The sequence below is a fragment of the Theileria parva genome, chromosome 1, assembly GCF_000165365.1.
Source record: "Theileria parva strain Muguga chromosome 1, complete sequence, whole genome shotgun sequence".
In the NCBI taxonomy this organism is placed as follows: domain Eukaryota; phylum Apicomplexa; class Aconoidasida; order Piroplasmida; family Theileriidae; genus Theileria; species Theileria parva.
Window position 1 is genome coordinate 2254925 of NC_007344.1, and position 25128 is coordinate 2280052.

The following is a 25128-nucleotide window of genomic DNA, read 5'->3' on the forward strand; positions in this document are numbered from 1 at the left end:
AACTAATTTTATTTAGATAATTATAGTTATTTTGCATTATTATCCAGACCACATATTTACCAAACCTCATATAACTACCATATTATGTTGTTTATTTAACAATTTATTTATTCTGATTTTTGGGTTTAAAATTAATTAATGTAACATAATTTAACATTTTCATTAAGCATAGTTGTTTATACCTAATTTGTAAATTATTAATACATGTAAACTGATCGTTAATGGGTATGTTATTAATATTTTGTAATATTTAACTTGTAAAATTTGTTGATATTTTTTTGCCCATAAATATAAATAAAAATAATATTTAATTACTTGATTAAGATGGTTAAAAGAAATCTTGATTCCAAAAACACCATACACATGGCCTCAAATGATTCAGTACAGAGCCCTGAATCATCCAAGCTCAACCATGTTTCAAAAATCCGGAAATTGTCTAATAATACAAGTATTCAAAAGTTGTATACGAGTCCAAAAGTTACAACAAATAATAAAACACCAGAATTATTAAACAAACGTGCTAAAATGGATGTTTCCATCTCCAGAAAATCGACATCAGACACCGAAAGTAACATGAGCTTTGAACCCTTTAGTAAAAACACAAATTTTGCTTTCGAAAATGATATATTAAAGGATTTAATTGAATTGAGTAACCCATCTAATACATCAAATCAACGCAACGGAGTGGATCAAACTTCACAACTAGAACACAACCCAATCACAGATTCCCAGATAATCAGGATAATAGACAATAATAATGAATACGATACCCAAAAATTGGCTGAAAATGATAACTATTCACAAATAACTAGACCAGTTGATAACGAAGCCCCTAAAGAGCAATACGAAAGTTACTTTGCCAACCCTGAACTTGAATCAATTATTAATTCACAAATTTTTGAAGACAACTTTAGGGAAAAGCTGACACCTTCAAGAAAAGCAAACTATGTACACACACTCCTTTCAGGAAGAACAAGCCTTGATGACTCTATTAATATTTTAAATAAATTAAGTCAAAGTGAAGTTAATACACAACTTTCCCCAGTTAACTCCCCAATTAATTCTCAAAATTCAGTAGAGGATAACCACGACAAATATTACGAAGTTGAGTCTATCAATGAAGGATTAGATAACGATTATACACACATTGATACTACCTTGTTAGATACTACCACCACAGTTACTACTAATGAAATTGATCAAAATGATGAAACCACAGATGATAATGTTACTCCCTACAGAGAAATAGTCAGTGATAACTCAGAAGTTGGAAAAGAAGTTGAAAGTGTAGAGAGCGTAAAATTTGAGGAGGCAAGAGATGAAGAATATTCTGAGGTGGATAGCGGTTTGGTGGAGTTCAAGGATGAATTTGATATGGAGGAACTAATTTCAAGGTATAAAACGCTGTATAATAACAGTTTTTTTAACTGTAGTAAGACTGGAACAGGGAAATTGAGAGTAGTAGTGAGATGTAGACCAAGTACCTGTAAGAACAAGGCTATAGAATGCGAAAAATCATGTGTAAAGCTATTTAAGCCTGGAAATAAGAATAGTGTACTAAAGTCTCAAAGGCCTGGAGTATTTGAATTCAACTTCGACCACATTGTCCAGGAAGACGATTCAACAGAAACACTTTACACAAATAGTTGTCTAGATCTGATTGAAAAGCTCTTTTCAGGAATCAGTGTTACGATCTTCGCATATGGGAGTACAGGGTCAGGAAAAACGTACACAATTGCAGGAACAGAAGGTAGTGTAGGTTTGTTGCAACTGATTATTACTGATTTGTTCAACTCTAGCCAAGTAAGTGAACAGGACCTGTATCTGTCATACTTTGAAGTGTATAATGAGAATGTGTATGACCTACTCCAGGAAAATGAGGTGAATTTGCAATTACAAGAAAACGATAGCAAAGTGTTTGTGAAGGGATTAACAAAGGTTAAGATTTCTAACTACGAAGATTTTAAACGTCTTTTCGAAATCGGTGATAAGAATCGCAAGGTTTTTTCAACAAACGCAAACAGATCCTCAAGTCGTTCTCACGCAATACTTCAGATACAAACTTCTTTAAACACCAAGTTGACCATCATTGATCTGGCAGGATCAGAGAGGATGAAAATAACAGATAATGCTGGCGATAGACTGAAGGAGTCATCATATATTAATCAGTCACTTTTAGCACTTATAAACTGCATAAATACATTAGCAAAGAAGTCAAGCAGCATGAGTGGATCTGGTGGAACTGGGGAAAGAGTCAAGTACAGAGATAGTAAGCTGACACACCTGCTGAAAAACTCACTAACAAATAACTGTTTTATACTCATGATAGCACATGTTAACCCGGAAAATAAGTTCTACCAGGATTCCTATAACACCATTAAGTATGCACTGAGGGCAAAAGACGTTGAAATCTCACATGTTATAACAAATTCTGTTAGTCAAGCTTTAAAAATAGTTATACAGTTTGTAAATAAGTAGAATATTATGACGTAATGGTATGTGTAAATTATATTAATGTGTAGAAAAGTGGTAAGGAAGTCATAAAGAAGTTTTCTAGAGAATTGTTGTTTTTGATCAATTTGATGAAAAGTAACATTAGTGAGAACAAATTGGAATTGATAAGGAAACACATTTCACAAACCCATCTAGTAGGGCGACCGTTGCTCGTTGATCTTCTTAGTTAACACTCCACACATTTAATATAAACCCTCAATTAATATAGTAAATTTTTAAAATTAATGGCCGTGTAAATATATAATTGACATGGTTTATAATGTCTAGTTTACATTATATCGGTCAGCTCTCTCTGGAATCCTTTAACCGACAGGTTATTGAAGGTTTGATTCTTAAAATTAATTTAATTTCTGTAGCAACAATTGACAAGTGCTCTAAAACACACAATCCAAGAGTATTAGAGGCAATAAAACAGGTAACACATTTTATCAGAATTTTATAATATCTTATTTTAACGCACTTAGTTTCATTCCTCTGTTCGATTCATTAATTGTTAGACTTGGATTGAAAATTTAAACAAAAGGCTTAATTCGGTAAAATATCAATCGAAAAAACGTCATTCTAAACTATCGAAATCGGTAATAAAATTATTATTTCAATTTTCAATTAAATTATTTATAATGATGGTTAATATATATATAATAGGTTAGAGAAGTTTTAGAAGAGAATAAGGAATCAGAGTATGTTTTACATATTTTTATGTAATTAAATAATAGGAAGCCTGAAACATCTGAAGATGAGTTTTTGGATGCGGATGTCGTTTTAGCAAAACAATCTTCTCCCTCAGTGTCACCAATTTTGAGACCAACAAATCCAGTCTCAACAGAGTCGCCAAAAAATAATAAAGATTCATCAAACTTAGAAAAAGCTGGTGATAATTCCGAAAAGGATAACCCGGATACGGATATTAGTATCTCTGACATTAGTGATTTGGACGACGAGGAACCTGAGACTGATGACTTGGTTATAGGAATGTTAGATAAGGTAATGCAGTACTTAATAATTTATGTGTATACAATTAATACTCACATTTGTAATTAATGTAATTTAGGTTACCAGACCAAGTAGTAAGAAGTTTGGACCTCCTTTATGGAAACTTAAGTTAAAATATGGAATTATGCAGGCGTGTTTATTACATATTATTAAACCAGTAATTTATAACACATATCTAGGATTCCATTAACAAATTGTTTAGATTAATAATGTCGAGATTCCATTTGACACACTTGAGGGTGAATTCGAGTTTTAAGTTATTTTATCTCATTTTTAATGATTTAATTTTTTAATAATTTGATTGCATTTTTTAATATCATTTTTTTTTACACCAATGTGTGGCCTGAGAGATTCTATGTGTTAGTTTGTTTTTTGTTCATCAGTATTTTATGAATAAATGTTATGAATTGATTGTATTCATGTAGACATATCTGTATTGTATAATAGGATTATTTTAAATTTTAGGGAAATGGCCAAGGTTCCTAATCCCAGAGTGTTTTTTGACATATCAATAGCAGGAAGGAGAGCTGGAAGAATGGTATTTGAGGTATAACTTTCTAATTTAGATCTTTTTAATTTAAATTCTACTAATAATAACAATTCATTAGCTTTTCATGGATAAGTTGCCTTACACAGCGGAAAACTTTAGATGTTTATGCACGGGTTAGTGATATATTAAAATTTTGATTATATTATCATAATATGTTTATTCATCTAATCTGTATATAGGGGAGACTGGACTAGGATATTATCTAAGGCCAAGGTGGTATAAGAACACACCTATTCATCGCATTGTTACTGGATTTGTAAGATTATTAGGCTAATTATACAATTTAACAGATGTGTCAAGGAGGAAATTTTAATACCGGAAACTCTTATGGTGGAGAGTCGATTTACGGACAATATATGCGTGACGAGTCATATACATACCTGCACTCAAAAAGAGGTAATTTTAATCAATTAACTGTCCATAGGTGTTTTGGGAATGTGTAAAACAAGATTTAAAAACTCAAATTCATCTCAATTTTATATCACATTTAAACCTTGCTCCTTTCTAGATGATAAAATGGTACTGGAAATATTCAATTGCCTTATTTTATAGGTGGTATTTGGGCACTTGGAATATGGAGAAGATGTATTGGATATGATCGAGAAACAAGGAACAATGATTGGCAAAACGAAGAAGAATGTTAGTATATACAACTGGTATAATAAATAATAGTAATAGTTGTCATTAGCGGAGAAATACCACTTGAAACTATATATGATCCAAGGATAAAAAATGAAGTAAAAGAAGCAAAATACATCGCAAGAACCGTAAGCGTCTTGCGTAGACTTAATACTGATTTAGGATATAGAAAGGCCTATATTTAATGAGAAAATGTATAACTTAGAACAATCATACAAGACCATAATACCAGACGAAGTTTACAAAAGAGCCCATTTTAACTTTTAATCAACTAAAATCTTATTTTATATGTTACATTTTAATTTAATTTACTAATAAACTCTAAAAACTATAGATGTGTAGTTAGATAATAAACACTATCGGGTGACTTTAATGAATATTTGATTAACATTTGTTGTAATCCATATACCTGAGATTCTAAAAAATGAAGGATAAATGGGACCCTAGAGTATCTGCTCCAATAAGTAGAACACCTCATCCAGTAGTTCACGATTGCAAATATTACGGAAAATGTATGTTGGGAGGGATTCTATCCTGTGGACTTACTCATACCTTCGTTACCCCTTTAGATGTCACAAAATGTAAAATGCAGACAAATCCACAAGTTTATAAGTCCTTATTCTCGGGCTTGAGCGTTATAATGAAGCAGGAAGGCCTTAGCGGGCTAGTTAAAGGATGGAAGCCAACACTTTTAGGCTACTCCATGCAGGGATTGGGAAAGTTTGGACTTTATGAGTTCTTTAAAGACTTTTACGGAGGCCAGTTAGGAGAAGAAAGAGCTTACAAGTACAAGGGAGCAATGTGGTTGGCAGCCTCTGCTTCTGCAGAGGTTTTCGCAGATGTGTTGCTGTGCCCTATGGAAATGGTTAAAGTCAAAGTGCAAACAGCTCCGCTTACAGAACAATGGCCAACACAGCTTATGAAAGCAACCTGTAAGATGAATTCATTGAGAGCTGAAACTAAGTTTCCTGTATCTCATAATTATATTAATTAATGATTTATCTAATCTAATTGATTTTAGTTTGGAAGTTTGAGACCACTCTTGAGCAGACAAGTACCTTATACGATGGCGAAATTTTACTTTTTCGAAAAAGTCGTCCAACTTTTCTATGATCATGTTTTCACTAAACCTAAAAACGAATACTCCAAAGAGGTTCAACTTGGAATTACATTTGCTTCCGGTAACTTATTATTTCATATATCAATTCCTTAGGTTACTTGGCTGGTATAATATGTGCTGTTGTATCTCATCCAGCGGATTCATTGGTTTCACAAATGGGTAAATCGGAAAATAAAGGCAAAAGTTTTGGTCAAATGGCAAGAGAAGTTGGTGCATTTAACTTGTTTACAAAGGGATTGGGCACCAGAGTACTTATGATTGGTACTCTTACAGGATTACAGTGGTGGATCTACGACACATTCAAAGTATTATTTACACATTACAATATTCAGTTCACATATTATCTTCAAACCATATAGTTTAATGGTTTTAACTACTGATTACACTATTCACCAATATATTTACTGTTTTAACTTGTTATTGTAGACTTCCATGGGAATGGGAACGAGTGGGGGAGGATCAGTCAAAAAAACATAAGATTCCATTAATTTTGTTTTTAGTTTTGTTATATATGTATTTACATAAATTCGTTCTATTTGATTCTTCATTTTATTGTTGATAAGATCGTTTTGAAACCATGGATTCTGACCCTCCAGTCATTGATAGGCCAGTGGCCTCAAGTGGAAGGAAAACCCTGGCAATAGTAGTAATAGGGTAATTTCTAATCTATTTATATTGATATTTTATGTTTGGACTAAATTAATTATAACATTTTTCATTTTATAACTAATTTATGTAGAATGGCTGGAAGTGGAAAAACATGTTACGTTAGAAAACTAGTAGATGTGCTGAAAAGTAACAGAAAGAAGGTTTACGTGATCAATTTGGACCCAGCAGTATGTATTAGATTTAAAACAATATCAATTTACGGTTCAAATTAATATTTTTTCAGGTTACAAAGATTCACTACAAGGCTAACATAGGTACTGATTCAACTAATAAATTATGTTTAGATATCAGGGACTCCATAAACTACAGACAAATCATGAAAAAATATCATTTGGGACCTAATGGAGCGATAATGACATCATTAAACATATTCGTAACAAGGTAGTTTAACGCCACATTATGGGAGTTTAGATTTGATAAAATCCTTGAACTGTTGGACAAACGCTCAGAAGTAGTTGATTACATAATATTGGACACTCCTGGACAAATAGAAGTGTTCAATTGGTCAGCAAGTGGAACAATTATATTAGGTAGTTCCTTAATCAATTAATCTGTTTTAGAGTCGTTGTCTTCATCATTTCCTACCATGGTCAATTATTTAATTGATACCACTCGCTCACAGAATCCAATCACCTTCATGACTAATATGATCTACTCCTGCAGGTAAGTATATTTTCAAATCAACTGATTTTTAGTGTGATGTACAAGTGCCAGCTTCCCTTTGTAGCCTCATTTAACAAAATAGGTAGTTCATAGTTTTGGTTGAATTTATGATTTTTTAGACGTCAATAGGCACGAAGTATGCCTAGAATGGATGAGTGACTATGAAAAATTCTACGAAGCAGTAACACATGATGAAACATACATGGCGAGGTAACCTTATTACCATTATAACACCTGTAACCTTAATAAATCAACATTAATTAATTATTCAGCTTAAGCAGATCCTGTGCTCTAATGCTCAATGAATTCTATATGAACATTAAGGTGAGAGACTATTTATAATATAGTATTGCTATTTAATGGTTATTTGTAAAAAATTTTTCATTTAGTGTTGTGGTATAAGTTGTATGACTGGTGAAGGTTTTGAGGACCATGTTAAGTTATTAGATGAATGTGTAGAGGAATACAACAGGTAAACCAATTAAATATTCAATTAAAACAAAAAATATGTTATTTATTAACTTAATTTAGTGTATATTTACCTTGGTTGGAAGAGAAGAGAGAACAAGTGAAGAAACAACTTAAGGAAAAATAATATTATTGTAATATAAATTTATATGCTTGTTGATCCTATATATACTTAAGTGATTTATAATTATAAAAATGATTTTGAACTGTTATTAAGATTTTGTAAGAAGTGGTGTGTGGTTAAGAATAACATCACTTGAAATGACTAGAGGGAATCATAAACGGAATAGAAATGAACCTAGATCAAAATTTAGAAAACTTTGGAAGGAAAGGGAACAATTATTAAGCAAGAATGTACCATCGGAAGATGGAGAAAACAACATTGATTCCTCTATCTTGAAAGATTCCGCAAATATTACTGACTTAAACCAAAATCTAGAAGTAAAAAGGGTTCACGTTCCTAAAACTAAATATGTTATCTCATTTGGGTAAAATTTTAATACTTAAATAGACTAAATTTAGTATAAAATATTCCACAAATACAATAATCTCATTTAAACTTGACTAAAATTTTAACTTATTTATACTCACACGAATACATTGTTCAATTCAACAAAAATTTAGGTATGTTGGAACCGCATACCACGGATATCAAAAACAAGTGGAGTATAAAACAGGTGAAATGGATAAGGTTAAAACTGTTGAAGGAACACTCGAAAACTGTTTGTTTAGAATCGGAGCCATTAATGAGGCCTTTAGAAACATGACACATAAGTTACAAATGTCTAAATGCTCTAGAACTGACAAGGGAGTTCATGCTGCTTGCACATACCTTGGAGGTCGTTTCAATATCGATGTTGAGGATTTATCAGATGATGTTGTATCTCAAGCTAAGAACCATCCTTCTGAATCAAATGGTGAACTAAGCAATAATCTTGAGTCAACGAAAGATCAAAAATTATCAAATGAAGATAAGTTTGTACTGAGACTAAACTCAGTATTACCAGAAGACATACGCTGTTTCAAAATCCAAAGAGTTACAAAGGGATTTGATGCAAGGTAATTTTAACCATACTAATAAAAATTTACCAATTTTAAAAATTTATATATGTAGGACATTGTGTTCGAAAAGAAAGTATGAATACATTATTCCGGAATGGATACTTTCTAAAAAATTTGTAGTACCAAATGAAGACCATGAAAACCTTTTTAGAAATTTAGAACTGTTTTTTGAAGAAAATTTAAAAACTAGAGATACAATTAAATTAAGTAAATTAAACGAATCTCTTTATGAAGTAAAGGGTGAGTATGAAAAAACTGAAATAGATCATAAGCGACTCGAAGAAATATTAAATTTTTATCAAGGAACTCACAGCTTTCATAACTTTACCGTTAAGCAAAAGGAAGATATCAACAACAGTTCTAGGTTTATACATAAAATCTATATCAAGTCCGACAAATTACAAGAACTAGATGTGGTTAAGATTCTAATTGTTGGACAGTCGTTTCTATATAACCAAATTAGGAAGATGATATCTTTGGCTCTACAGGTTTACTTAAAGATTGCACCCAAAAATTCACTTGAATTCTCCTTAAACAAATCCCACATTCTAAACATTAACCTGGTCCCTTCAGAAGGATTAATACTCCATCATGTATTTTTCTTACTTATTTTAAGTATTTCATTAATTATCTGATCATAATGTAATATGATGGTTTAGCCTTACTTTGATCATTACAACACTAATCGCTGTAATCCACCTGAAGTTCCTTATATTGAATATAAGGATGTTAAACCCAAAGTGGAAGAGTTTAAGAGAGAACATATATACCCTGAAGTTAAAAGATCAATAGATTCTGATTTGTAAGTTAATAACATTTTTTGATTCATTCTTCTATTGTTACACATCTTTCTTTCCACACATTCGATACAAATAAAACATATTGACCCTAATACATTTTTAAAAATATTTTTAATCTATTTTTAGGTGGGAAGGATGGCTTGAAACTATTCTTAAGTACCCATTCTATTTGGAAAACAATTTACTACCCAATGGGGAATCTGTATAGTATTTTAGGATATAAACCATCTTAAATTAATTGTAATATATTTGTTGTCATTTTTAAATACATAATAATTATATAACTTTAATTCCAGGACTTGAAACATGTCAGATGATAAGAACGAACGCCTTCTTGGAGGGCCACCTTATCTTTCCCATCTTTTAACCAACCCAGACAATCCAGTTGTTTTTATGGACATTTCATTAGGATCGCAATATTTAGGAAGACTCAAAATAGAGCTTTTCGCAGATAAGGTTCCCAAAACCTGCGAAAACTTTAGGAAGTTTTGCACAGGTGAACATAAACAGAACATGGTTCCGGTTGGATATAAAGGAACAAAATTCTCAAAAGTTATTAAAGACTATATGGTTCAGGTGCCGATGATTATATATATATATATATTAATGATTTATTTAATTTACATAGATTTAATATATTTACAGGGTGGAGATTTTGCAAAAGGTGATGGAACCGGATGTATTTCTATATACGGATCATGTTTTGACGATGAAAATTTCTCTGTAAAACATGATAAGCTAGGAATTATCAGCATGAGCAACACAGGTCCTAACACTAATGGATGCCAATTCTTTTTTATAACAAAGGAGTGTGATTGGCTGGATGGAAAGAATGTGGCTTTTGGAAGTCTAGTGGATGACGAATCGAAACTAGTTTTGCAAAAGATGCAAAACGTATCTGTGGGTGAAAACTATGCCCCTAAATTAAATTTGTTGGTAACTGAATGCGGTCAACTGTAATATTTTAATAATTTACATGTAAATGATATATTTTACAATATTAGTTACAAACTAAAATTGGTTCGCGTTAAGCCACTGCTTAGCCTTTTCCAATAGTGCTCCGCCCTTATTGATGGCGTTAACTAAATTTTCCCTAAGCTCATTCAAATTCTGAAGAGCCTGTTCCTCTATGGTTGGAACGTAGTGAAGATTTGGAGGCCTGGGTTTCCCAAAGTACTCATCAGAACTAAAAGCCTGAGTACCAGGACTAAAACGGGTGGGTGAGAAGCCTTGAGGCATCTTGCCGCCGAAGAAAGCGTCCGATGAAATTGAAGATTTCCCTTCAAATTGTGATAAATCAGGAGGATTTGGCATGTTAAGACCTTGTAAAAGTTCATTATTTAAAAATGGAGGTGGAAGACTTCCATCTGCTGTGTTATTGACACCTACTGTAAGAGGTGCGGATTGTAATGGATTTTGGGTAGCACCCGGAAATGCCGAAGGTGATGGGATACTAGATGAAAGAGGAGGTGATTTGGAAAAAGGAAATGGACTTGTTAAGTCTGGAATGGGAGATTTAGGAGCAGAATAAGAACTTGAAGAGTCATCTCCATGGAGCGACGTACTTGGAAATGTAGATTCAAGATTATTTTCCTTTTCAAAGGTTTCGAAGTCGAAATCGTCCGCCCTTGTTGAGAACTTGTTCTTTGCGGACCTCTTTTGCCTGGAAACTCCCTCACTAGTTCCGAAGTTATTATTTGGAACTCGGTTGAAAGCACTTGTGGATGGTACTGGCTTTGAGAAGTCCATATTCAAGAAAGGATCACTAGCACTCATGGTATCCTGAATATTACCACTAGACAAAAAATCTGAGAAATTATCAAGGTTGAAATTAGCATGATCAAATGTCGATGGGTCAAATTTGTTAAAATCAAACTTATCATTGGTATTAGATTGTTCAGGGGCCTTAGTGGCGGTAGAAGTACTAGGGTCAAAAGAAGGTGTCTCTAAGCTAATCAAATCACTGAAATCATCAATTTTTGTGGTGGCAAACTTTTCAGCATCGTCTCTGAGTGAGCTCTGAAAACTTAACTCGTTCATTGCCTTCTCCAGCTCAGCAAATGTGAATTGCTCTGATTGAAGAAAATTCTCCATTTGATCGGGATCTACATTTGGGGATACATCTTCTTTTGCAGGAGATTCATCTTCTGGTTCTTTTTCACCTTTAACCTTAGCAACTTCGTCATCTAGAGTGTATGAGTACGACAAAACCTTCCTATTGTCATAATTAGTAGGTTTATCTTTCAAATTTTGAGAGATAAGATATTCATTAAATTTCTTGTTTCCTCCTACATGTAACCTTACTAGCTGATCCCTCATGAATCTATCCATATCTACAGACCGAACAAAAGATATATGTGAGCCCAGTTGCCTGTGCCTTCCAGAGCAGTTTAGGCACAAATAAATCGCAAACGACAGTGATAACCATTTTGGGTTTGAAAATCCGCATTCAAAACACGTAGTATTTTCTGGTATTCTGAACTGTCTTCTGAAAAATTCCTCTCTGTCGGCTTCTGAGACGAATCCTCTCTGATCTACCTTCAGACTAAGAATCCAATCCATTTAATTAATATACAGTGAAATATAATATAAAAATGAAACAAATTTATAAATTGGATTCAATAATCCAATTAATTTTCTGTTAGAGTGGTGCACGGACCCTGATTAATTTGACCGGTGAGTACATGAAATCTAATTATATATAATATATAAATTTCTTAACAAAATTATTTTCACTGTGTAAACCACGGGTGTATGAGTGCCTCGAGAGCAGAGTTAAATACTGATCTTTTTCCTAGGGCGATAATGCAGAAGTCGAACATTTTGGGAGACAATGTCCAGAGGTTTGACTTGAATGAATAACTTTCATCCGACTGTTTCCCTTCTATGAAGTTAAACAACAAATTTCCTACTAGCCACAAATCGTGTTTGATGTCAGTCTTGCCCTCTAATGGCTTAACATCGTCTAAGTCTACAAATTTCGGTTGTATATCTTCATTGATTCCGTTTTCCAACCCGTTAGATGACGTGTTGCACAATATCACTGATTTCATTGACAGTTTGTTTAAAACCAGTGACTTTGAATGTAAATAAAACATAAAGTTAAGCAGACCCTTTATTATATTCCTTAAAATTTTAAAATCTATCAAGCTCGGGAGTGTATTAATGTGATAATCGTCCAGGTTCATGTGGTTGCAGGTATTTAATAATATATAGTATAATACGTCCTGATTCTGACAACTCTGATTATCACTTATTGAATTGAAATCCCCGTTAGTCAATAATTGGATAACTTCGACAAAGTTTGGGTGTGGGTTGTCAAAGAGCATTTTATAAATATTAAACGTATTTAGGCTATTAGTGAGCTTAAGCAGGAAGTAGTTTCCCGTACTGTGATCTAGGACTTCATACTCCTGCCTCGAGGTACACTTAATTATTCGGGTCAGACCATATGTTGACACCCTCTTATTACTTAAGCTCTTTACCACTGTCACAATGTCATCTTTTTCCTCCTTGTTCTTTACAAACCCGTTCATAAATTCACGGTTGATAAAGTTCAAGTTTACTGGTTTAAAAACTGCGTACTGTACCACGTCATTTTTCAAGTTTAGGATGTTTTCCAGTGATTTTGAGTTTGAGTCTGAGGAGCCTGAAAGTGAAGAATTTGAGTCCAGTGAAGATCCTCTTGATTTAGTGAATTTATTTTTGTTATGTTCTATGCAGAACTTCCTGAATCTATATATCAAGCTTCCCCAATTATTCTTCCTCAAAATGCTGAAAGACTGTAGTCCGTCCAAGCTTCTAAACCTACTAAGGTTCATTTTAGGGTTTGTTTCAAGGTTATCTGTGACTGTATTGTTGGAATTGTTTGAATCATTAGGAATTAAATCGTAATCGTCTGCATACACGCAGGGCCAGGAAAAACGGCGGTTTATTCTGATATTATCGTCATTAACCTGTTGTAGCAAAAGATCAGAATCTATTAAATTGTTGAATTCGGAGTCGTAATGTCCGATTGTTAAATCTAGATCATGGTTGAGTGAGTTATGATCATGCAAGTTATAATCTGACAGAAATGTCAGAGAATCTGATAAAATGGTTGAATCTTGTCCTTCTGCTACTATCCCATCCTTTGAGATATCTGAGCGATTGGAAGGAAGTAAATCTTCTACGGCTGTTTTGTATGGTACCCCTGTCATTTAAAATTTAAATCTTATTCGAATCAAATAAAATTTAACCTTTGTAAAAAGCGCTAAAAATATAAACAATTGAATAAGTTATAAATTATTTGCTTCAGAAAACCGTCAGAAATAACAAACTTTAAAAAGTACCATGCACAGGCTTGACGAAGAATACAGCCATTAAATATAAAATGCTAAGATTCCTAAAACAGTATTTAAATGGATAAAAAATCTTTAAGGAATTAGATGATTTACTAAAGAAACGACCAGTATTAAATCAATTTATGAATATAAATGTATTGGTCAACCTTCCACTAAATCTAAAGGCTGTTGATATAAGAATATGACAATAAGTTAAATTATACAGCAAGCATAGTTAAAACAAAGAAACGGAACAATCCCAAAAAGGTATTTGTTTTATAGATTATATGATGTCGGGCATGACTGAACAAATACAAATGAATGAGAATCCTTCAGTCTAAGATTGCATGATCTCTTCTATACCAAACCCTAATCCTAATTAATTCATAAATACACTGACAACTTTTTCTCTACAAAATTTTTTGCAGTAACATTATTTTCACTAGACTTTACACAGTTATATTCTTTCACATCTCGTTTACCACTCAAGTCTTTTTTTATATTTACGAAGAAACTAAACATTTAAATTTAAATTTTAGTTACTATTAATTTTAACCCATACCTAACATTTATTAAATCTATACACATCCTGCACATCAAATTAAATTTTTTTAGAATTAACACATATGAGTTATTTATACATTTAAACATGTTTTATTATCTTATATAAATTTATTTTACATGTGTCATGCTGTTTTGTTAGATTCTTTCCCTTAGTAACCTGGATTCCTTTTCCTCGACAAATTTTTGAATCCCCAATTGGCCCTTATATTTTTTGAATCCATGACCTTCTACATATAAACTTCCATTTGATTTTATTAGCTGTACTATTGATCCTCCAACAGAATATAACCCGTGTCGAATTCTCTCCCACTTCAGGGTTGAATTGTGAGAGTTGTGCCACTTCTCCAACTCCTTCTCTACTGGATCAGGGTACTTGGCAACAAACTCATATGTAGGTTTTCCAGAAGTGATTTTTACCCTTTTATGAGAATTATCAGCCTTTTCCTTTACTGATTTTGCCTTATCTAAGTACTCATCCAACTTGTTTTTCCTTGCATTTATTCTTGAATCACCTAGTGATCTAAAGTTATATCTACTTTCCTTTAAAGGAGAATCATCTTCAATTTCTTCTTGACCTTCGCTATTAGGATCATTCTCTAAATTTGATAAATAATTTCTTGTCACTATAGGATCCAAGGATTCATTATTATCTTCACATTGTTGAAATTCCATGGAATCTTTGGTTTTCCTTTTGATTATCTTGTCCTCAACATTTAGATTATTCTTGGGTGTATGTGAACAATAATCAGGAATCGGCCTGTAATAAGTGTAGTTTTCAAGAGGGTACATATTTCCATGATTACCAACGTTGCCTATTAAGGGCGAATAATTTTCAACTATACAAGGATATTTAACATTTAAATGTGGTCTTTGATAGTTTGGGCTATTCAAAATAGGGATGTTGCGACATGCCTCAAAGCCTAATTATTATATCATTTTAACTAATATGTGATTACCTCGGTTGGGATGAGACACATTGTTGACAAAGTTCACATTAACAATTGAAGAACCTAACAAGTAATTGGAATCATGTTTAACAGCATGTAAGCTGCTTGGTCTAAAGTTTTGTTGTATAAAATTCTTGTTTAATTCCAACAAATCCGGCGTTTTTATGGGATGTAAACTGGCAGTTCTCTTTCTATTGTTAATAAAAACCCTATCTTGAGGTAAATAATAGGCCATTCTGAAAAATAAATAAATTATAGAATGGATCAATATATAATTGTAAAATAAATTATTGTGATGTTAAATCATTAATATTAATGCGTACGATGTTCCACGTGAATTCAAAATGACACAAATAATTCATGTGAACATGAAAATAATGAGTTTTTTATAATGTATAATACATATCGAGAAGGAAGCCTAGTGTTATTTATCTATGTATTTTTAATAATATTTATGAATTTTCATTAAAAAGCGATGAAATTTTAGTCGTAATTTTTTAAAATTAATAAGTTTATTGATGTAAAAATAATGGTGAGTATCAAAGCAGAATTATAATGAAAGAAGTAATAAAAATAATGAAGTAAATAAATAAATAAAATTTTAAAATGTTTGATATAAATGCTTCTAAAAAAATAAAACGAAATTGAAATGTGTACCGAATCTTTGTCATAAATTAAGTATATGGTGTAAATAATTGTGACTGGCTCATATTATTAGAATTTTTAAAATTTCTTGTTTTTGAAAGAAATTAAAATTAACCTATGGTTATTTTTAAATTTTATCTTTTCAAAGGTTTTAGTTGATGATTTATATAAATGTGTGAATATGAATCGTTTGTACTATATCAACTTCATCAACTTAATTCTGAGGTGATTTTTACGTGGTTTTGGATTTTTATTTGAGCTTTTGAGTTTTTAATTTGATGTGTAATATCCTATATATAAAATTTTAAAGAATTGTACTAAATGTATACTTATCATTGAGTTAATGATTTTGATTTTTAATTTCTAAATAAAATTTGTAAATTAATATTTATTGTAATAAAATGGCAATGAGACCTAGTAGTCCAATTGGTGCTACCAGATTAGTCAATAAACAGAAGGGGGAGCATTTTAGGAAACAAGAGTCAAAGGTACAGAACCTTGATTATCTTTCAGGAAATACGGTATGGGTAAAGGTAGATACAGATGAGCTGTTTGTTGAATGTACAGTCAAATCAGTAGAAGGAGAACAGCTGAAGGTGAATTGTAAAGGGGAAGAGATACTAGTAAAGATTACTGATTGCCTTAACAGTTTGCCGGATTTTGAATCATTACAAGTTAATGATTTGTCGAAAATTCCACACGCAAATAGCGCAGTGGTATTGAAGATTTTGAGAGAACGCTTTGACAAAGATGTGATATATGTAACTTTATAATTAGATACGCTACTGTATTGATAGTTAACAAACACAAATCCGTTTAGACCTACGCAGGGAAACTATTAGTGGCATTGAATCCATTTAAAAAAATCCCAAACTTGTACGAAAATAATGTAATTGAGCTCTACAAAAAAGCAGATACAACCCTAGGATTCCCAACTGATTTGGACCCACATACATACGCAGTTGGCCAGTGTGCAATAAATGGCCTCTTCAACGATAATAAAAATCAGTCATGCATAGTCAGCGGAGAGTCTGGAGCAGGGAAGACCGAAACGGCAAAGCAATTGATGAATTTTTTCGCCTATTCCAAAACGAACTTAAATACAGGTATGAAAATATATAGATAGTTCCGTTATTTATAAAATGATAATTTTCTTTTAGGCACCTCGGTACAGGATGTTATTCTTGGTAGTAACGCACTTTTGGAGTCCTTCGGAAATGCGAAGACTATTAATAATAACAACAGTAGCAGATTTGGAAAGTTCCTAAAGTTAAATTTGCTACCCACAGGAGGAATAGTAGGGGGAGAGATGAGCAGTTACATGCTTGAGATATCCAGAGTTGAATTCCAGAACGAAAATGAAAGAAACTTTCATTTGTTCTACCAGGTTCTAAAGGGGCTTAAAAAAGAGGAACTAGAAGCATACTCATTTATGGACGTTAAGGATTATAACTATCTGAACCAGAGTAACTGTTATGAAGCACCAGGAATAGATGACGTGTCAGACTTCTATAACGTCCTGATCCAGCTTAAAAAGTTATTCACACCAGACAGACTTAATAACTTTTTCGAGATAATCTCAGGTATTCTACTTTGTGGGAACGTGGATTTCGTTGAAGAGTCCAGAATGGGAGTGGACTCAGCAGCCAAGGTATCAAATGTTTCTCTCTTTAAGAAGTTGACAGAATTGTTGGGCTTGGATTATGATTTAGCCGAGAAGGCGATGATTGAAAAGGTTATCAAGATACAAGATAACATGATAGAGTCGCCAGTAACATCAAAAGTAGCACAAGTTAACGTGAGAGCACTTTCTAAAGATTTATACGGCTTTCTATTCCAGTATATAATACAGTTAATAAATCAGTTCACCTCTGGGAAGTCAGATGATTCAAATACACATGAAAAGGACTCATATGTGGGAATTTTGGATATTTACGGTTTCGAATACTTTAAATATAACACATACGAGCAACTTTTAATTAACTTTGCTAACGAGAAGCTACAAAAGTACTTCATAAACAATGTGTTTACCAGTGAGCTGTCTTTGTATGAGAGAGAAAAAATAGACGTAACGTCAATAGTCTACAGTGATAACTCTGTAGTTCTGGAAATATTCGAGAAAAAAAATTGTGGAATATTCCCTTTTCTATATGAGCAATGTTCAATGGAGTCAGGAACATCAGATGCATTTACAAGGAGCTGTAACACCAGAATAAAAAACGAAAATTTTATACCCCCTAAGGGAAACGTAAATGAATTCACAATAGTACACACAGCCTGTAAAGTAGTTTATAATACTGATGAGTTCATAACAAAAAATAAGCATTCTTTATCCGAAGTTGTAGTAAGTTTATTGTTAAACAGCACCAACGAATTATTGAGAGATATGGTTATACATTCCATGGCAGTGGAGGCAAGTATGGAATGTAGCCCAACCAATCAAGCTTCAGCCAGAACTAGCAGAACAACTAGATCAAGTACAAAGTTATTTGTTGGAAACAAGTTTCTGAAGAGTATAAATGAACTCATTAAATGCTTGGAAGAAACCAACTCTCACTTTATTAGATGTGTTAAAACCAATCAAGTAAAGCAGCCTGGAGTCTTTGATGTAAAGGGGGTTTATGGACAATTGAATTCTCTTAGTATATTGGAAGCAGTTCAGATAATACATAAAGGCTATGCATACAAGTCATCCTTTGCAAATTTCATTAAGGATAATCAATTTGTATATAACATACTCATAGGTGGAAAATCTGATGGTGATGACTCTACAAGTGAGGATCCAGAAAAGGAGAAGGAAAATGCAGTAAACATGTTAAAATTGCTGGATATACCAGAGGAAGAGTATCAAGTAGGTTTAACCATGATATTCTTGAAGAAAAACGGATGGATACTGCTGGAAAAGTCGCACTTGAAGTTCTCACAACTCCTGGCTCCACTCTCCAAATTGCTTAACGCATACTACCAGTCTTACGTCAACAGGAAATCGTACCTAAAGAAACTGCAAATGTTTAAGAGAGTACAAGCTTTAGCAAGGAAATTCTCTTTAATGAGTGAGAAGTACAAAAAATTGAAAGTAGTGAATCAATTCGTCGGGTTTGTAGTGGTTGCAAACTGGCTTAACTACGAGCAGAAAGTTGTTAATTCAGCCCTGGTTATTCAATCAAGCTATAGAATGCTGGTCCAGAAGAGGAAATACTTGAGGGAAATAGAACAACTCCGTATGCTTCACAAGAAAAGAGTTATAAGGAGAAGATTAGGCAAATTTAAGTCCTATGTGTGGTATTCCGTATTTGGTTTGTATCTACAGAGGGTGTATAGGATAAACCAAGTTAACAAGGCTGCGACAAGAATCCAAGCAACATGGAGGATGCATCGTTGTGTGTCATATTACAACCATCTCCGTTACAATTACTTAAAGGATTACGCAGCAACAGTAGTTCAAAAGAACGTGAGGTGTTTCCTTCAAGTTAAAAACTATGAATTTATGAGAGATGCTATTCCAAGCGTAGTATTGATACAGGTACTTTTATACTTAATGTTTTAATAACATTAAAAATTACTAACATTGATTTAATAATTTAATATTTAAAATTTGAAACATAATTCTTTAGAGCTACTTCAGAGGATGGTTGGTCAGGAAGTTTGTTGACTCCAAGGTTAATGTCCTAAAATCCATCAGAAATAGACTGGCTTTATATTCTAAGCTGTACTTTATCCAGAACACAATAAAGTCAATATTATCAACACAACAGTTCAAGTTGTTGAAGCAAGATTTATCAACTTTGCAGGGGTAATTATATTAGATAGCCGTTTATTTTAGATTCTCACAAAATTTATAAAATTTGTATAATTGATACCAATTTTAGGTTCTTTTGGACTCGTTGCTGGTATGTTGAAATGTTGAGAATAATGTGGGCAACGAAAACGATTAAAAGATATTGGAAGAGTTACAAGTTCAGAAAATTGGTTAACAGCCAAAAGGATGAGTTGATGCAAGACATATACAAGAAAGAAGTTCAACAAGTCACGAGAAATGAAATTGTAAACTCATTGTCCCTGTTACAGGTAACTGATAGTCAAATGTATATTTATCAATTCTACATAACTTTGAATTCATAAGTTAAATAACGTTCAGAAATATAAATATGGTTTATTGCCCTTGCATGTTAACGTATCGACAAAACTGGATGAGTTTTACCCAAATGGGTGGAGTAATAGTTTGGGTATGGTGATGAGAGTTAATGAAGATAAGCAAATAACTAACGCCTCAATGGGCATGTTTCACACAGTTCTAGTTTTAAACGGAACATATGTTTACACATATGGACTAAACGACTATAATCAACTTGGGTATACAAACAGAAATGAATTAACAGGAAATGTTACATTCAGAGATGTAAGTGTTGATAAGAGTATCAGACTAGAACCCATGGTGATGATTAAGGAGGGTTTGAAGGTAAAGGATGTAGCATGTGGATTTGAACACACAGTGATGTTGTTAAATGACGGTAGCGTGTATTCCTGGGGTTTAAATCGCAATGGACAGTGTGCACAGATTCAAACATACGAGGTTATAACAACGCCTACACTAGTAGCATTTCCGAATGATTGTAAGCTCTAATTCTAGTAAATATTTAGAAAATTATTGTATATCTGATTGTTTATTTACAAAATTTTAGGCCCAGTTAGGCTTGTAAGCTCTGGAAACTATCATGTGTGCTGCTTAAACCATGACGATGAGTTGTTCGTCTGGGGAAAGGCGTTCCACCTGGGACTCAACTGTTCAGACCTATTCAGGCCAATGAAGTTGGAAACTAAATTAAATTTGAAATCAGTATATGCCGGTAAACAAGTTTCTTATCTTCTAGATCAGGAATCTAACCTATATAGTTTTGGAACAACTTATAATGGACAACTCGGTTACTCGTCGAATAGCTCAGACAAATCATTTGAACTTAACAGGAGGAATAATGAGCTTGGAAATCTAGCTTATTGCGGAGAAACTAGCGGTTCAACAATCTTTAGGTTTGTTCTCAACCAGGTGGTCGATGTTAGTGTGGGAAATAACTTCACGGCGGCAGTAGATGTGTACGGGAATTTGTGGCAATGGGGAACCTTTTTGGTGGTAAACTCAGGAACGGAAACATTTGAACAGAAAACAGAGTATAAACCATTCCTAGTAAAGGTGGATAAGAAGATTCTAAAGTCGCCACTGGCAAAAGTATCAGTAGGATGGTGGGAAGTCAATCTTCTAACTGAGTCGTTATCACTTTACGGATATAACTATTTAAGATTAGAGAAGAAGCCAGGTGTAGAAAACAGTCCAAAACTAAAGGCGACTGTAGAGGAAAATTTTACGGTATACTCTCCAATTCTCTTCAGTTACCCAGGATTGGCAGGAATGGTACCAAAAGACGTTAAAACGTTAGCATCACCAACCATAACAGTAACTATGGTAAGAACAGACTAGATTAAACTTAATTCTAAGAAAAAATTCCAAAAAGTTGCAAATTCGGGATAATGTACTCTGAAGATACAGAAAAAGTACATTTGTGGTGGAAACAATTAATGTGTACTAAAAACCCCCTAGAGATTACTATAATATACTTTAAATATTTTTTTTGTGTAATATTATTGTTCTTAAATACTGTTATTGTATATTTCTGTGAAGGGTGGCCTCTGTGTAAAATATTCAATTTGCATATCATGAAATTTATAAAATTTTAATGGGAAAATTTAAAAATCCTACAAAAACACATAAAATGGATGAGGTTAGTGAATCCTCACTCCAGCAGAAAAGTGATTCATCACTGGTGAGAAGAATGAGCGCCTCATCAGTCCAGCCGAAAGTAGAATCATCCGATCCAAATAAAAATGATCTCATAGAAACATATAGAAGTGTGTCGGAAATTCCGAAGAAGAAAAGAAAGTCAAAATTTAGAGATTTGTTCTGCTTCTCTTTCAAAAATCCAGCATACCAACGAATGCCAAAGAATAACAGAAGATGGCTCCATATATACAAGATAATGTCCATCATGGCAATGATTTTGTTAGTCGTTGCTTACACATTCTTTATATTACTGTTGTTTGCTCCCATTATATATGTGGATGCAGGAGCGATAGTTGACCCGAATTTATTCAAACCAACTCATGAAAGTTTGTTACATTCCGTGAGAACTTTGTGGTACCAGAAGGCATATATAGTCATCTTTGTGGTTGTTACATTCTCAATTACACTACCATTTGTAAAAATGCTGGCAACACTCATTGCATACTTGGTTACATCATTGCATAGAAGCAGGCAAATTGATCTTTTCTACGGTTCGAAACTAAGAGTAGAATCACAAGTAAGAGCATTTTCCTCTCGATCACAATCAGATGAGCCAAATTCATACGAATCATCCAATTTTGAGTCAATGGATTATTCAGTGTACGAAGATAGGAAAATAACAAAGTACGCAAGAGAAGTTCTCGTAATTTTAAAACTCATCTCTAAATTTCAAATGGTAGATAGTATTATCTTGTTGTATAATATTTGTTTCCTAAGATCAGCCTTTACATGGTCGAGACATGGAAACGGTTTGTTGTACTTAGTCATTTATTGTTTGACCTCAATATTGGGAACGCAGTTGTTAAACTTATCAGTGGAAGGAGAACATGATATGTTCGAATACTGGAAAGCTGTTAGGCTATTGTGCCTACCTAACTCAGTAAACTATGATAGATACTACGATACTTTTCAAAATAATGATCAAAGTGAAGAATTGGAATACAAAAATTCTCTAATGGAATATAATGTACAATATAGGACAAGTAATACGAATTTTAATGAAACCACACACCTAGAAAGTAGCAGCGAAATGGATCAATCTAACTCCGGACTGAATATCACAGAAAAGTCTACAAGTTCAGCAGGAAAGAACCCGTCTGTATTTAACCTTAAGTCTAAAGAAAAATCAGGTAGTTTTGAAGTTATTAGCAACGGAACTAGTGAACCTTATTTCTACGAGTTTCTATACAAGGATAAGAGGAAGGATCTTAAGACGAAATGGTATATATCAGAAATTTTTGTAGCTGTGTTGGTTGTTTTGAACATTGTTGCAGCTGGATTAATAATATCCAACGAAAAACTATTTGGAATTACATTTACTCCAGATTTCGAGAAACAGTTCGGAGTGGACGGGACTCAGATGACATTTTTTGAGATGGTTTGGTCACTTAGGGACTGTTGGAATTATCTTCCATTCTTCATTTTCTATGTACTTTCTATTTTAGTACCGGTTTTATTTCATCTCTCGTTTCTTGCAGGACTCTTTCTATACAAAATTACTGTTAGCAATAAGGATTTTAGCTCTATATCCAAATTCGACCCAGGCAATCCATTGATACACCCATGCCATTCATTTAACTTGTCAGTAAAACTGACGAAATTTGTACTAAATATTTCAAATTTGTTGTCAGAATGGTCGCTGGGAGAAGTACTAGCCCTGGGGACAGTGGCAGGATATGTATCACTTTATACGGCACCAAACGTCCGCTTCTATATACCCCCTCCGAAATTCGTCTCCGTCTTCTTCATAATATCGTCCTTCGGAGTCACCTCATTTTTAATTAACATACAGTTCTTCATGTGGTACACCAGGATTATAAACCGTCTCTCGGATGTAACAATTTATGTGGAATCAGTTAATTCAGCAACCACCTCAGAAAATGGCGATTACAGTATTAGCGGTAAACTTAGTCATACACACCTGGTTAATGACCAGGGAATGATAATAGGTGACTCTAAAAGTAACCTACAAAGACTGGAATCATCTATTGAACACAATGTTAATGATGTAGACAACCAAAATACGAGGACTCCAGGTAAGAGGAACAAGGTTCGGATCATGTTCATTAAGGTCGTTGACTTTATAAGACATGTAATATACTCTAAAATAATTGTTTCTGCCTTCTTCGCATTCCTGTTCCTCTTGTCATTGTGTTTGTTCGGATTCGGTTTCTTATCCAGTACTCCCCCAACTAAAATCGACGAACGCAAGGTACAGAACTTCCTCGACTTTGGCTTGCCTGGAATCTTCAACATTGTTAAGAGAAATCTACCGAAATCATATGGAGACTGTAATTACATAGAAGAGCCTCCAAAACCATGTTCAGGATCTTCATCAATATATCACATGAATGAAACTGTTTATTTCGAGTTAGTATGGATTACGGGTATAGATTCAATTCAATTTGTAGAGTCGAACTTTGTGGTTAGGGATGATAACAGGTTATCAATCACTTCTCATGTAAAATTCACCGTCCTTAAGCCATACATGAAGATAGGAGCATGTCTTTACGGCAGGTGTAACACAGTATATGCCGGCGAAAACCTCTGTTGTGGAGATGATGTCCACGTCGTTATATCGGTTTCAGCCTCCTGTAATGACGATTTCCCGCATCTGAGGAATGTTAAATTTGATGAATTGAAAATCAGAAACCTGAAATTCAGAAACGAACTCCAATTCCTAATTCATAAGGTCATTTCAATAGAGGCATTCCTGGAGAAACAGTTGCTGAGGTACATAAATAATTACTTAGAAAGGCAAGAGGAATTGTTTGACTGGAGAGGAATCCCATTCTCTGTTTCCGATTACATAAACTTTTTAACAAATGTTAACTTCCCTCATGGAATCAAATGCCCACCTGTCAAACCTACGAAACCTTCTCTTCCTGAAAATTGATAGTACACTCCCTTGTAAAATATTTTAAACTAATGATGTTTTATATCCACTTGATTAAGTCGAAAATTCATTTTGTTTAAAACTTGGCCACGATCTTATCATTTCTCTCTGTAATATAGTCGAATATATCTTATATGATTATTATATTACACGAATATTAACTGATATTTATTTGTTATTTATTAGAAAAAGTTGATTTGTAGAAAGAAGGCGATTTTCTATGAATTCAAAGACAAATATTGTAAATCGGGGTGAATTGACTACCTTCTAAGGGAAATAATAAATAAAAATTAGACAACAGATACGAGAAAGATGAAAAAATAAATATTTTCATGAATTCGTAAATTAATGAAGATGTGTAAACATTAAGGTATATAGACAGGTTCGACAACTGTGCAACCAGTGCGCAGACAAAACCGAGCAAAAATGAAAGAGAAACCAAA

General features: G+C 33.2%; 12 protein-coding genes across 12 annotated transcripts; 9 read left to right on the top strand and 3 right to left on the bottom strand.

Moving 5' to 3' along the window:
- Positions 1-117: 117 nt before the first annotated feature.
- KIF18B (Kinesin motor domain protein) lies at positions 118-2684 on the top strand (the record flags this gene model as incomplete). Its single annotated transcript, XM_761525.2, has 2 exons — positions 118-2433; positions 2523-2684. The coding sequence occupies exons 1-2, from the start codon at positions 325-327 to the stop codon at positions 2682-2684; spliced, it is 2271 nt and encodes a 756-aa protein (XP_766618.2). The 5' UTR covers positions 118-324.
- A 54-nt stretch (positions 2685-2738) lies between these two features.
- On the top strand, positions 2739-3806 carry TpMuguga_01g01098 (transcription factor IIA alpha/beta subunit). Its single transcript, XM_761526.2, has 7 exons — positions 2739-2837; positions 2871-2929; positions 3012-3092; positions 3160-3194; positions 3231-3498; positions 3566-3637; positions 3710-3806. Exons 1-7 carry the CDS (start codon positions 2774-2776, stop codon positions 3761-3763), a joined length of 633 nt encoding a protein of 210 aa, XP_766619.1. The 5' UTR covers positions 2739-2773; the 3' UTR covers positions 3764-3806.
- Positions 3807-3885: 79 nt separating this feature from the next.
- Positions 3886-5001, top strand: PCKR1 (Peptidyl-prolyl cis-trans isomerase A). The gene is made up of 8 exons (XM_761527.2): positions 3886-4054; positions 4116-4170; positions 4237-4313; positions 4348-4453; positions 4482-4576; positions 4610-4713; positions 4746-4824; positions 4859-5001. Exons 1-8 carry the CDS (start codon positions 3977-3979, stop codon positions 4961-4963), a joined length of 699 nt encoding a protein of 232 aa, XP_766620.2. The 5' UTR covers positions 3886-3976; the 3' UTR covers positions 4964-5001.
- Positions 5002-5063: 62 nt separating this feature from the next.
- On the top strand, positions 5064-6293 carry Slc25a3 (Mitochondrial carrier family protein; the record flags this gene model as incomplete). Its single annotated transcript, XM_761528.2, has 4 exons — positions 5064-5666; positions 5718-5877; positions 5910-6121; positions 6243-6293. Exons 1-4 carry the CDS (start codon positions 5121-5123, stop codon positions 6291-6293), a joined length of 969 nt encoding a protein of 322 aa, XP_766621.1. The 5' UTR covers positions 5064-5120.
- xab1 (GPN-loop GTPase 1) lies at positions 6291-7751 on the top strand. Its single transcript, XM_061305143.1, has 11 exons — positions 6291-6470; positions 6556-6652; positions 6709-6739; positions 6770-6866; positions 6897-7015; positions 7046-7148; positions 7181-7230; positions 7268-7358; positions 7421-7472; positions 7538-7620; positions 7680-7751. Exons 1-11 carry the CDS (start codon positions 6394-6396, stop codon positions 7741-7743), a joined length of 864 nt encoding a protein of 287 aa, XP_061161709.1. The 5' UTR covers positions 6291-6393; the 3' UTR covers positions 7744-7751.
- Positions 7752-7877: 126 nt separating this feature from the next.
- PUS1 (tRNA pseudouridine synthase family protein) lies at positions 7878-9686 on the top strand (the record flags this gene model as incomplete). Its single annotated transcript, XM_761530.2, has 5 exons — positions 7878-8104; positions 8241-8675; positions 8731-9271; positions 9338-9480; positions 9605-9686. The coding sequence occupies 5 exons, from the start codon at positions 7878-7880 to the stop codon at positions 9684-9686; spliced, it is 1428 nt and encodes a 475-aa protein (XP_766623.1).
- Positions 9687-9784: 98 nt separating this feature from the next.
- On the top strand, positions 9785-10438 carry PPIH (Peptidyl-prolyl cis-trans isomerase H; the record flags this gene model as incomplete). The annotated part of the gene is made up of 2 exons (XM_061305144.1): positions 9785-10054; positions 10124-10438. The coding sequence occupies 2 exons, from the start codon at positions 9785-9787 to the stop codon at positions 10436-10438; spliced, it is 585 nt and encodes a 194-aa protein (XP_061161710.1).
- A 26-nt stretch (positions 10439-10464) lies between these two features.
- On the bottom strand, positions 10465-12130 carry Arfgap1 (putative GTPase activating protein for Arf family protein). Its single transcript, XM_061305145.1, has one exon. It carries the CDS (start codon positions 12038-12040, stop codon positions 10490-10492), a length of 1551 nt encoding a protein of 516 aa, XP_061161711.1. The 5' UTR covers positions 12041-12130; the 3' UTR covers positions 10465-10489.
- Positions 12131-12197: 67 nt separating this feature from the next.
- On the bottom strand, positions 12198-14312 carry TpMuguga_01g01105 (uncharacterized protein). Its single transcript, XM_761533.2, has one exon. It carries the CDS (start codon positions 13675-13677, stop codon positions 12211-12213), a length of 1467 nt encoding a protein of 488 aa, XP_766626.1. The 5' UTR covers positions 13678-14312; the 3' UTR covers positions 12198-12210.
- A 181-nt stretch (positions 14313-14493) lies between these two features.
- Positions 14494-15546, bottom strand: TpMuguga_01g01106 (uncharacterized protein; the record flags this gene model as incomplete). Its single annotated transcript, XM_761534.2, has 2 exons — positions 14494-15284; positions 15321-15546. The coding sequence occupies 2 exons, from the start codon at positions 15544-15546 to the stop codon at positions 14500-14502; spliced, it is 1011 nt and encodes a 336-aa protein (XP_766627.1). The 3' UTR covers positions 14494-14499.
- Positions 15547-16357: 811 nt separating this feature from the next.
- Positions 16358-21550, top strand: TpMuguga_01g01107 (Myosin head (motor domain) family protein; the record flags this gene model as incomplete). The annotated part of the gene is made up of 7 exons (XM_761535.2): positions 16358-16717; positions 16777-17062; positions 17117-19479; positions 19571-19749; positions 19826-20024; positions 20095-20569; positions 20639-21550. The coding sequence occupies 7 exons, from the start codon at positions 16358-16360 to the stop codon at positions 21427-21429; spliced, it is 4653 nt and encodes a 1550-aa protein (XP_766628.1). The 3' UTR covers positions 21430-21550.
- A 28-nt stretch (positions 21551-21578) lies between these two features.
- Positions 21579-24813, top strand: TpMuguga_01g01108 (Paraquat-inducible protein A family protein). Its single transcript, XM_761536.2, has one exon. It carries the CDS (start codon positions 21686-21688, stop codon positions 24683-24685), a length of 3000 nt encoding a protein of 999 aa, XP_766629.1. The 5' UTR covers positions 21579-21685; the 3' UTR covers positions 24686-24813.
- The last annotated feature ends 315 nt before the right edge of the window (positions 24814-25128 follow it).

Coding starts and splice junctions, on each gene's coding strand:
- TpMuguga_01g01098 (XM_761526.2), top strand. CDS start 2,774: ATGTCTAGTTTACATTATATCGGTCAGCTCTCTCTGGAATCCTTTAAC. Junction 3,093..3,159: donor ATTCTAAACTATCGAAATCG/GTAATAAAATTA, acceptor TATATATAATAG/GTTAGAGAAGTTTTAGAAGA. Junction 3,195..3,230: donor GAAGAGAATAAGGAATCAGA/GTATGTTTTACA, acceptor ATTAAATAATAG/GAAGCCTGAAACATCTGAAG.
- PCKR1 (XM_761527.2), top strand. CDS start 3,977: ATGGCCAAGGTTCCTAATCCCAGAGTGTTTTTTGACATATCAATAGCA. Junction 4,055..4,115: donor CTGGAAGAATGGTATTTGAG/GTATAACTTTCT, acceptor ACAATTCATTAG/CTTTTCATGGATAAGTTGCC. Junction 4,714..4,745: donor AATGTTAGTATATACAACTG/GTATAATAAATA, acceptor AGTTGTCATTAG/CGGAGAAATACCACTTGAAA.
- xab1 (XM_061305143.1), top strand. CDS start 6,394: ATGGATTCTGACCCTCCAGTCATTGATAGGCCAGTGGCCTCAAGTGGA. Junction 6,740..6,769: donor TCACTACAAGGCTAACATAG/GTACTGATTCAA, acceptor AATTATGTTTAG/ATATCAGGGACTCCATAAAC. Junction 7,621..7,679: donor TGTGTAGAGGAATACAACAG/GTAAACCAATTA, acceptor AACTTAATTTAG/TGTATATTTACCTTGGTTGG.
- Arfgap1 (XM_061305145.1), bottom strand. CDS start 12,040: ATGGATTGGATTCTTAGTCTGAAGGTAGATCAGAGAGGATTCGTCTCA.
- TpMuguga_01g01105 (XM_761533.2), bottom strand. CDS start 13,677: ATGACAGGGGTACCATACAAAACAGCCGTAGAAGATTTACTTCCTTCC.
- TpMuguga_01g01108 (XM_761536.2), top strand. CDS start 21,686: ATGGGAAAATTTAAAAATCCTACAAAAACACATAAAATGGATGAGGTT.